The sequence below is a fragment of the Pseudorasbora parva genome, chromosome 15, assembly GCF_024679245.1.
Source record: "Pseudorasbora parva isolate DD20220531a chromosome 15, ASM2467924v1, whole genome shotgun sequence".
Taxonomy (NCBI): Eukaryota; Metazoa; Chordata; class Actinopteri; order Cypriniformes; family Gobionidae; genus Pseudorasbora; species Pseudorasbora parva.
The window spans coordinates 33,774,059-33,786,242 of record NC_090186.1 but is presented as its reverse complement, the minus strand read 5'-3'; the positions used below and the strand labels follow the sequence as shown (position 1 = coordinate 33,786,242).

The following is a 12,184-nucleotide window of genomic DNA, read 5'->3' as shown; positions in this document are numbered from 1 at the left end:
TTTATAAAGTTTTAAATATGGATATTTTTCTCACACAAACGCTAGCCTGGTTAAAATTCTGGTTATGGTCTGGCAAAGCTTCATATACAAATAATTTCCAAAGGGAACCAATAGACGTTGCTCAAATGCCTCTGGGCGCAATTGGATAGACCTAAAGCCAATTATAGCGATGAAGGAGATTACAATTGCAGAGCGACGGAGAAACATCTGAGACTCTGACAGCAATTTTATGTTTGTGATTTCGAGGAAGATTTTGCAATGGCTTCTGATGACTTTTGCTGTTGTTGTAAAATAAATATGATAATAGCTGGTGTCCACCGCCACTCCATCAACATTTTTGCAAAATTTGGAAAACCTAATAGCATCTCAGACAGACTAAAACATCTCGGATTGACGGTTGAACAGAAAACATCAAGCTCTGATCGCATTTGCCCCCTTTGTAAGGCATTTGTATTGCGATTAAAATGCGAATTGCAATATTTTGAAAATAAAATAATACTGAGGAGTCTTTGGGAAATTGTGTCTCACAAACTTTATTCAAATTCAGTCATTTCAGATGTGTTAGAACATTTTCAGACTTGAGCATAGTTACGCTAGCTATTTATTTATAATTATTTACATGATTACCAGATCTAGTATGAGGAAATAAGCACAGAAAGGCCAGATCCAGAGCTGCTGTGTGGTGTTAGCACATGATCACACTCCCCATCCTCCTCATCAAAGTAGCCGGTGTAATCCAAAACTGGTAACCGAGTGTTGTTCTTTGCTTGGTTTTAACGAAAAGGAAAAGTTTGCGCTTAAAACAGACGCGATAGCTGATTTTGAACGAGTGAACAGCGACATCCATCTTTGTAATGTAGAAAGTCTGCTTCATTCAATGCGCTGTCGTCATTGTATAAAGCCCACCCCAACGTTTCTGATTGGTGCCGCGGTTTCGACGGATTGGAAATAGACGGCCAGACTACTTGCAGGCCAGACTACTTGCAGAGCAAATCTAAATTTGCCAGATGTTGTCTGGGTTTTCCCAGGCTACACAAACACATCAATTCACTTCCAAAGGCATTTATTAACCCCCCAGAGCCGTATGGAGCAGCTATTTGACAGACAGATGAATTTTTTATGGACTTCAAAAACAGAGCAACAATACCTGCCATTATAATGCTTGGATTAGCCAGGACTTTTTCAATATTCTTCTGAAAGAAGAATGTCATAGGATGACTTGAGGGTGTGTAAATAATTTACACACCCACAGGCTAATTTTCATTTTTGGGTGATTAAACATCGTTGGAAACATTTGGGAAAATGTAAGATAATGTAATGTAAACAGGTCAACAAAATGTATAACATTGTTGTAGTTGGTTTGGTGTAGATGAAGGTGGGCTTCTCTGTTTGGGTTGTTAGGCTGCATAAAGTTGCAAAAAAAAAAACACACTCAGAAACACTGATCTAGGCAGACGTGCAGTTGTTTAGTCATGTTTTGTCTCTTTGTCCTGTTTCATCAGCGATTTAAGAACTGAGCACATTTTCTTTCTGCCCTTGACCAGCCGCCTGATGGCACTCCATTTATATTGTAGTGATTCATTGCACGGCCCACACTGAAGAAATCGCCATGTCATTCTGATATGGAGGAATTTTATAATCCATTCAGAATTACCATTCCAGCACTTCTCATTTGTAGTACATAGGGAAAACCCTCTTGCATCATGTTAAATGAATTATACAAATTTTGCATCTGGAAGATGATGACGTCCAAATGCCTAAGGAAAGTGTTTGTGTTGTTACCTAATGTTACCTTAAAATGCCAGTTATTAATAATGAAGAATGTTATGATAAGTGCTTCCCAACCTTTTTTAGTCTTAAAGATCATCAGTGAGCCTCAAGTACCACTTCACTGGCACCAAACCAGATATATTTTAACTCGTATAAAAATTTAGGAAAAATCCCATGAGTGAAACTAATTTGTTTTATTTTTACAAAATGTAAATCAATTTTACTTGCATATTATTTTGCATATATTGAAATAAATATTATTATTATTATTATTATTATGAGCATTTTAAGTTTTGATTCTGTTAGTTCAAAATTAAAAAGTACATAAATTACATAAATGAACATTACAAACAACAATTACTTACTTAACAATTAGTTAGTTGTTGTTGTTGTTTTTAATTAACTATTTCCATTTAGCAAAGATAAAGTGAAACTTTCTTTGCCATAAATTGGCACTCTTACAGTTCTTTGCATTCTGAAATAAATAAATGGCACTCACTTCATGAATTTAATTAATCTTCTTAATTGGAGAATGCAAAACTATTGCTCAAGCAGTGATGGTGTTTTTATGAGATGGTAGGGTCCGCAACTAATCAGAAATTAAATGAATCGTACACTTGTTTTGTCGATATAATTTGGCAAGTAGTGACCCATCATGTGCAGGCCAGGATGTTTCATTTCTACCAAACTTTGTGTTTAGTTGTTTAGGTTTTCATTGCCATTTAGCAGCTGCTTTATATTCAGAGCTGCGTCCCGTTAGTGCAGGGACAGCCCTTTCAGAACAATCTAAAGCTAAGTGTCTAGCTTAAGTAGCCTAACAAGCCAGACCCACATCAAGATGTTTGGTCTGGAAACTCACCATTGACAGGGCTCAATCCGAGGGGCGGGATAAACGGTTGTCTTTCAAACTCCCTCTGCACGTGATAGGATAGCGCTACAACCAACCAGAGCAACGTGAAGCAGAGCTCGTTGATGGATTAAACACTCGCTGTATCAGGTCGGCAAAACTCCGAACACATCATGCCTTTTTAAGAATGACTTCAGTGCAGTTCTTTGTTCTTTTCTCAGAGAAAACCTTAACCTTGACCGCCATTCGACAGCCTCTGTATTTACTAGTAGCACGCAAGTGCAACTCGGCCGTCATTATGTTAAGCTCCGCCCACCGACTCTATACATGATGGGATTGGCCTGACCAGAGTTTGGTTTTTACAGCTCAGAACTGTATTGAGAGTTGCTAGACGATACTCGCGGCAGATTAGATTTGCTGCCGCTAGTGTGCGTCTAGATTTCTAGGCTATAGCTTAAGTGTACGTCATGATAAAAAGCAAGATTGTGATGTCAGTACCACTTCTTTGAGTACATGTTATTGAACATGCAGCCCCCAGGTTACCACCAGCCCAACCTGCTTCACAGGCTAATGGACTTGTTCTGTCCCTTAATAAAACTAAAAGCAAGTTAAGCCAGTCCATCTGACTCATTACATTGGCGTAATCCTTTATGGTTAATTAGGTTTTTATTCATGTCTTTCAGCTCAATGAAAATGTATGATTTTGGAAAAAGAGGTAAGAGAGTGTTTTTTGTGACACATTCTTGACAGCGACAGAGTGCGTAGAGCCCAGCCGTGATGTCCTTGATGCTGAATGAAATATTTAGTGGATGGATGAAAGTCAAATGTATAAATATGTTCAAAGGTGACAGTGTACACACACACTAGATCTGATGTATGAGCTTGGGTGATCCCTTAGGTGGATGGTAGAAGAGTAATTGAATTACTGCTCATCTTACAACTATCATGAAAGGCTTATTATTCCATAATTCACGTTTAGTGGTTGACCATTATGAGTTTTTCAATGGCCGATGGCTATGCCAATATCTAGCCAATGGCTGAAAAAAAAGCTGATACAGCGCCGTCCAAAATGTGTGTGGGCACATTTGAAAAACCAAATTGTAATATAAAATATACATTTTAAATGTAGATACTTTAATAAAAAAAAATAATTAGTGCACAATTACCACCGCACACCTGATAATAGATAGGTGCGTAGGACGAATGATCCAAAAATCTTAGCAAACAAACAAAAGGAAATCCCGCACACTATGAATACTTGCAAAAAAAAAGTTTTTGCGAGTATTGATAGTGTGCGGGATTTCCTTTTGTTTGTTTGTTGATTTTTTTTTTAAATCATAAAATAATACAACTAAAAAGGAATAAAAATTGTGAAGATTCTGCACTGTTTACTCAAGATAGATTGGTGGCAACATTCTACTCAAATTGTTGTGTTGATAATGTCAATTCAGATGATTTTTTATTAATGAAGAAAATACAAAATAGAAGCATTTTCACCAGTAATCTCAGACTTTTGGCCTCCACTGTTTACCATACAATTTAATCATGTAAAATGAAGCATGAGTTTTTGAATCGCTGAAAATAAATGAGCACTCATTTGTAATTGATTTATCTTTCATTTAAATATTGCATTGTGCCCAAACGATTGAATGTGTATGGCCAAAAATCTAATTTGTTCGAGAGATGTGGGAAGAATGTAAATGCTGCATATCCAACTGTTATATTAAAATGTACATATTGTTCATTAAAACGTATATTCTGTACATAAAAATAAATAAATACATTTTTAAACAAAAGGATAAATCAAAACTGAGGTGGGTTTTCTTATCTTTCCCCCTTCTTACCCCTCAAGGCATGGCTGGCCAAATAAAAATGTAGGATTTATATTATTTAAATTATAAACAATGTCTATTGTCTACTGACATGTGGCTCTTATTGGATTTTGTAACTGACACAACAATCACTTCTGATAATCAGACAAGAGGGCACAATTTTCACCCGATGCCGATAATCTGAAAATGGGTAATTAATCATCTTGGTTGCTATATATCAGTCTTTCACTACTCATGTTTTATATTTTTGTAGATTATATTTATGCTGACATTGCTGTAATCAAGTTTCCCATGCATCAAATTATAAATTGCTTCTCTTTTTCTTTTTTTAGGACATGGAACAAAGGGTGTGTTTGAGCTTCTGGCAGGCTGGAGAAGAACCAGAGAGAGTTTGCCCTTCAAGGAAAGGGTGGCAGATGCGTTCGCTGACGTGATGGTGTGCTACACCATGACCAGCTCGCTCTACATTATCACCTTCGGCATGGGTGCCAGTCCGTTCACCAACATCGAATCTGTGAAGGTCTTTTGCCAGAGCATGTGTGTAGCAATCCTGGTGAACTACTTCTATGTGTTCTCATTCTATGGCTCCTGCCTGGTGTTCGCCGGACAGCTGGAGCAAAACCGCTACCACAGCGTCTTCTGCTGCAAGATCCCCTCAGTGGAGTACCTGGACCGCCAGCCCACTTGGTTTAAGACCATGATGAGTGACGGTCACGACCTGTCCACGCACCACGACAGTGTGCCGTACCAGAACCACTTCATTCAGCACTTCCTGAGGGAGCATTACACAGAATGGATTACCAACACCTATGTCAAGCCTTTTGTGGTTATTCTCTACCTGATTTACGCCTCCTTTTCATTCATGGGATGTTTACAAATCAGCGATGGCTCCAACATAATTAATCTGCTAGCCAGTAATTCGCCCAGTGTGTCGTTCGCCCTGACTCAACAGAAATATTTCAGCAACTACAGTCCAGTGATTGGGTTTTACATCTACGAACCCATCGAGTACTGGAACTCAACGGTGCAGGAGCACCTCAAGACATTGGGCCAAGGCTTTAATAAGATTTCATGGGTCGATAATTACTTTCACTATCTGAGGGTCGTGAATGTCAGCGCGTCAACCAAAAGTGATTTCATTCACATCCTCAAGACTTCTTTTCTGAGGAGCCCAGAATACCAACACTTTGTGGACGACATCATTTTCTCTAAAAACGGAGATGAGTATGACATCATCGCATCCAAGATGTACTTGGTGGCCAGGACGACCGAGAAGACCAGGGAGGAGGTTGTGGAGTTGCTGGAGAGACTTCGACCTCTCTCCCTTATAAACAGCATCAAGTTCATCGTTTTCAACCCAACGTTCGTGTTCATGGACCGCTACAGTTCCTCAATCATCTCCCCCATCCTGACGTCGGGTTTTAGCGTGCTCACTATTCTCATCCTCACCTTCTTCCTGGTCATTAACCCACTGGGGAACTTCTGGTTGATCTTGACCGTCACCTCGGTGGAACTGGGCGTCTTGGGTCTCATGACGCTCTGGAATGTAGACATGGACAGCATCTCTATCCTGTGCCTTATTTATACTCTCAACTTTGCCATGGATCACTGTGCCCCCCACCTCTACACGTTCGTACTGGCCACTGAGCACACGCGGACTCAGTGCATCAAGATTTCTTTAGAGGAGCATGGGGCTGCCATTTTGCAGAACGCCTCTTGTTTCGTAATTGGGATAATGCCTCTTCTCTTTGTGCCTTCTAACCTGACCTACACACTGTTCAAGTGCTCCCTTCTCACAGCCGGCTGCACAGTGCTGCACTGTTTCGTCATCCTACCGGTGTTTTTGACATTCTTCCCACCCTCTAAGAAGCGGCACAAGAAAAAGAAACGAGCCAAACGGAAAGAGCGGGAAAGAGAGAGGGAGAGGGAGAGGGAGAGAGAGGAAATCGAGTGCATCGAAGTCAGGGAAAACCCAGATCATGTGACCAGTGTTTGATTGAAAGATGAGTGTGATAAGTGAGCGTAAGTGATAAGAAATCAGCTCCTGTCCACTAGGGGGAGACGTCAGGCAGTACTTCACAGGTCCAGAGGTGGCCGAGTCCGGCACTCTTGCTCCTGGGGTGACCCATGCAACCCAAGTGCTGTCCAGAGTAAAAAATAAATTAAAAAAACAACACAAAATTCTTGTGCACCCTTCATCCAGAACAGTGTATAACATCTGCAGCTGCTAGCTTACGTTAGCCATTAACATGAAAGGTTTGCGCAAAAAGGTTGTCTGTATACATGAACAAATTCTGAAGACCTAAACTGAAGGCCTCCAAAAATGTTAGCATGAATCTAGGCAGGTTGTTTCCCGCTTATTTCAGATATCTAATGATATTCCCAAGGGTATTTGTATGTTTCGTTAGAGCAGATATCACAACCAAGTACGCTTGCTCTTATTTAGCACCAAAACGAATCTTTTTGTTATGCACCTCACGTTCCTCCAGCCTTGTGCTTACATTATTAATCAAGACCAACTCTGTTTAAAATATAGCGATGTAATAGTAGCGAACGGAAGTCAGCTTCCATCAAATTATGCAACACTCCTACAAATAACACTTGGCATGCATTTATCACAAAAGTTCTGTAGCAAATCTAACAGTGTGTTTGCAGTTTCTCTGGTAGCAGTTAGCTAGACGTATTCACTGAGACTCCCCCCGAGAGGTCCCACCTTATGCCTGGAAAATATCCTCAGAGCAAAGCATTAATGGCCAATAGAATTAATTATTAAGGACCGGGAAAGGTGTTTTTCTCCTTTAAATGTTCAGTGAAAATACATTAGTCAAATTTGACATTTAGCTGATATTTAGATTGTAATTTGTTTTACTCTTCTGAGTAAACAAACCGCATCTGAAGGTGTAGAATGTGAGTGTGTGAGAACATGAATCACTAAAATGTTTGCATAATATTAAACTGCATATGCCATTTAAAAAAAAAAAAAAGATTTCCAAATACACCCAAGCAGCTCATTCATAAGAAAAGAGACTTGTAGCATGTCTTAACGCTGCATCTGTACGGTCTGTTTGTTTACTTGCTTGTTTGTTTGTTTCTTACATTAACCACACATCTGGTCATGAACCTGTTCTTTTAGTTAAACTGTGCAATGACGGAGAGATTAGTTTTAGTTGTTTTTCTAAACTGTTATATTGCACATTAGCCAGATTCAGGGGCTGTCATCTAAAAAGATACAGAAAGTGTGAGGTAGATGTTTTTGAGTGTAGCGTGTGTTTCGTCTGTATTTGTGTGTGTTTGCGGAGATAAGCAGTGCAGATGATATACACTGTGTTCACGTTGAAGAAATATCTTGCACAAATCAATATAAAGGTATCAAGGTACGATCTGGTGGAAATGAGTACATCTCAAGTATTGGTTCTCTTGTCTACAGGAATATTAGGCAACGCATCAGGCAATGTTATGTATTAGCAAGTAGTTAACAGTTCCTATGAGGGATTTTTACATGTCACAAATACAGTTTTTGGACATACAGTACCATTCAAACCTTATATGTGACCATGGACCACAAAACCAGTCATAAGTCAAACGGGTATACTTGTGTCAAAAGCCAACAATACTTTGTATGGGTCAAAATTATCGATTTTTATTTTATGCCAAAAATAATCATGATATTAAGTCACAAACATGTTCGATGATGATATTTTATCAATTTCCTACCGTAAAAAAATTATTCATAGTAGAAATATGCATTGCTAAGGACTTTATTTGGACAACTTTAAAGGCGATTTTCTAAATATTTAGATACTTTTCAGATTACGTATAAATCTCAATTTCCAAAAATGGACCCTTATGACTGGTTTTGTTGTCCCGGGTCACATATGGCATTAAGAAGCAACAGAATAGGTAATGTAGGAGATTTAATCATTAAAGGGGTAGTTCACCCAAAAAATGAAAATTCTCTCAAGTCGTTCCAAACCTGTATGACTTTCTTTCTTTTGCCGAACACAAAAGACAATATTTTTGTCCTTACAGTGAAAGTCAATGGGGTCCAAATCAACTAGCTGTTCAGTGTGTTCCACAGATAAAAGGAATTCATAGAGGTTTGGAACGACACAAGGGTGAGTAAATGATGGCAGAAGGTGCATTGTCGGGTGAACTATCCCTTTAATTTGAAAGTTTATGGAGGCAAAAATCACCAGCTGTTTGCTCTTTGCAAAACTCATTTCCTCTACCGCCTGCATCCCGGAAGCCACTTAGTTAATGTTCCAATAATCACAGATTAAAAATATTTGGTATAAATATTTCATCAAACTCTGATTGTCCTAATCAACAGCGTAAAGGTGTAATTAAAGTAATTACGTCCTTATCTCATGCTACAACAAACTGTTCTTGTCCTTGCCATGTTTCCATTGGATCAGATGTAGATTCAAATTGATTCTACTGTAGGTCAGTCATTACAATGTATGCCTCAAGATAGACTGTCTGCCAAAAAATGTGGAATTAAAAAAAAAAAAAAAAACTATGTTAAAAATTCTGCTAGCTTTTGTCCTGCAGTGTTTATTATACACATTTCTAAATCATCACACTGTGCAAAACGCATGTGGTAGCCAGAGCCTTACTGATCCAGTCAAACCGCTGGATTCGTTGTAGAGTCATTCCAAAGGCAGAAGGCCTCTCGTCGGGGAAGGTTTCAAGTTAAATTTAGAGGTTAAGATACATGGACCAAACAAAAGGTCCACTAGAAACTAACGTCACTACAAAGCGCATAATGTAGTGATTTTCATTGACTGTTTAAATGTCACAGGTATTGGGCACTAAAAGATAATGGCCACCATGTTAGATGCAACATTCCAAACCCAGCAGGTTTCATAAATATTAGTCAAGGAAACGTTTATGTACTTAGTGTCTAATGTCAATGGCATACCCATATTTTGTCATTTGTGTTGGAAGAGGGCATGAAAATTAAATATACGAAGACAAGAGATGCATAATGAAAATGATGAAAAATCAAATACTTCCCAAAATGACTGTGTATGCATGTATTGTATGTATGCATGTATTTGGTTAGTGTGCGTCCCCGTCCCCCCCTGCCCCCCCTGCCGTTTTCAAGAGCTGTAGTTGCTGGAGGGGTCTCTTTGTTTTAATGCATACTTGATACCATCTTCAGAAATCTATGTTTTTACAGTTTTTATTTTATTTTGTGGCGTGCTTTAAGCCGGGGGGGAGGGGGGTGGAGGATGAATTGTAAAATAAATGTATAGAATTTTCTAATTTTTTTAAGAAATAAGAGGTGAAACCATTTTTTTAAATAAAGGTCATGTTATTATAAAAAGCAATAAAGAACAAAAAAAAGGAATACAAATAAAATAAATTCTATACTCAGTAGGCCAGTAATAACATATGGAAAGTTATTTGCATCCTCACAAGTTTGTTCCTGTCACACTCCGATATGTTTGATCTTTCGTTGTTAATTATAGCATATATGAAAATGTCAATGTTATTTTGCGGGAGACAACATCTCTCCTGACTGTGTGGCTTCCCGGCATAATCCATTTCTTTCTAGGTGGTCAAAACTGAATCTTAAAATCTTAATTATAATGCAAGATACATAGTCATAGGTATAGAGAGTTTGTAGGAACTTTGCTAAATATATTGATAAAGCTATTACAACGCCAAATAACTATGTTGACAATTCAGGACACTTAATTAAGTTCCAATTATGTAACCCAACTGCGTGTACTGTATATTACGTCTACTAAACCGCTGGTCATATCTCTAGAGTTAAGGCTGTATAAATGAAAATCTGCATATTGTTCTTTTTGTTGTGATGCATGTTCTTGGATCAGGCCATAAATCACTAAGTTGACATTCTTATTATCTGCTTTATTTAACTTCAAAGTGGCCCACAAATCAAAGTCAACGCAAAGTCACCACCGTTTTCAGTGAAACCACAGACTTCGGGCATACAGCTACAGATTCTGAGGGCCATAAATCGAATATGCACTTTTGGGCTCAAGTCACTTTGACAAAATTTATTTTAGATTTCATGAGCTAAGACATCATTGCTTAACTTAACGTATAAATTATTTATTTACAAATGCAATGTCAGAGGTCAAACAACAAACACAAAACAGATACTCTTTCTAATACTGTATTGATACCTATACAGCTTTACTCCTTAAAACATTCAGGTCAGCTTCTGATTATTTAATCTGAAGAATTATTAGGTTAAAAAATATATATTTAAAAACATGCATATTCCTACACACAGGTGACCATACTGAGCATACACAGAACACTGCATATCAGTATTATTTTGATTATAAATGCTTGTCCTAATTAGTCACTTTTTTTATCATGGGGTTTGCTATTTAGAATACAGATTGCTTTCTGTTGTGTCATTTTAACTGTATTTTACATCGCCATGGACAAACAAATCACTGCAAATCACAGTGGGACCTTTTGATACAGAACAAACATCTTTCAGATGATATTGTGAATTCAAGGTGATGATAAAACACTGGATATTGGTCCGTTTTTTTTAGCACACACACAGCATGTAGTCTTTTACGTGATCGGGTCTCTCGTACTACAGAGCAATGACGTGACAAAGCGCAAAACTGTATTCTGTTGTTGTTTCTCCTCTGATGGATGCTTTTTAGTCTGCCAGGGTCCATATTTAACACTTTTTTGATCATGTTTCCATTCTGTCCTTGATTTTGGGAAAGGGTCTATATATATATATATATATATATATACACACATATATTCATATATATATATATATATATATATATATATATATATATATATATATATATATATATATATATATATATATATATATATATATATATTCTTCACATTAAGTCATCAAATGAAAACATGAGGGGAAAAAAAGAATGATTTGTGAAGAATATATTTGTGACCAGTCATGTTTTACTGCGGGACTGTAAAATGACTCTGATTACAACAAATTAACAATATAATGATGATAATTCACATTAACATAATGTGAATTATGGATTCATGACAAACATTTATGGCTGGTACATTTTCTCTATGCATTTGCAAGTGTATACAGAAGTTAACTTTGGATCCTGGCCATAGCAATGACATTTACCCATCTCTGGTTTGTTTTTATTCAGGCTATACAAAAACCCCAATTAAAATCACCTGACGACTACATTAGTTTATCAGTTTTACCATGCTGAATGTGCAGGTGTCCTGGTATAACAAGCTCTTCACAGTTAAGAACTTTTGCGTAATTTCACTAAATGAGCCCAAAACAATAATGCCTTGTGTTTTATAAGATAACAATGAGAAGGTTTCTGTGGATTTCTTTCTCTAAGTTCATAGTTCTTCACTGCTGTGTCTGTATTAACACTACAGTATTGTTTTTACAGTAAAACCCATAATAATAATAATTATTAAGGGCAAGTTGTAAAAGATATTAAACACAAAAAAGGCTATTTAGAAGTGACTTATTGTCAGTAATCTGATTTGGCGTTTACTGTTAGGAAATGATACTTGACAATGCAGAGTAGCTGCGTTTAAGATAATATTCTGTTCTTTATGTTTAGTAATTTATTTATTTTGTGCTTAAGCTAATAAGCACTCATTGAAGACTGTGTGATTGTTAGGCAAGTTCACATCGGCTTTGCTGAAACAAAATTAGACACGAATTAGACTGCCATGGAATGAATGTCACATCAAAGCTTTTAAAATGTTAGCATTT

At 37.4% G+C, this 12,184-nt stretch overlaps 1 protein-coding gene across 1 annotated transcript in view; it reads left to right on the top strand.

Moving 5' to 3' along the window:
• Positions 1-11,189, top strand: part of ptchd4 (patched domain containing 4) — a 48,546-nt gene extending 37,357 nt beyond the window's left edge. Inside the window, exon 3 of the mRNA XM_067417851.1 lies at positions 4,782-11,189. Coding sequence (XP_067273952.1) covers positions 4,782-6,445 — 1,664 coding nt within the window. The 3' untranslated portion in view covers positions 6,446-11,189. The remainder of the gene's footprint in view (positions 1-4,781) is intronic.
• Positions 11,190-12,184: the final 995 nt, after the last annotated feature.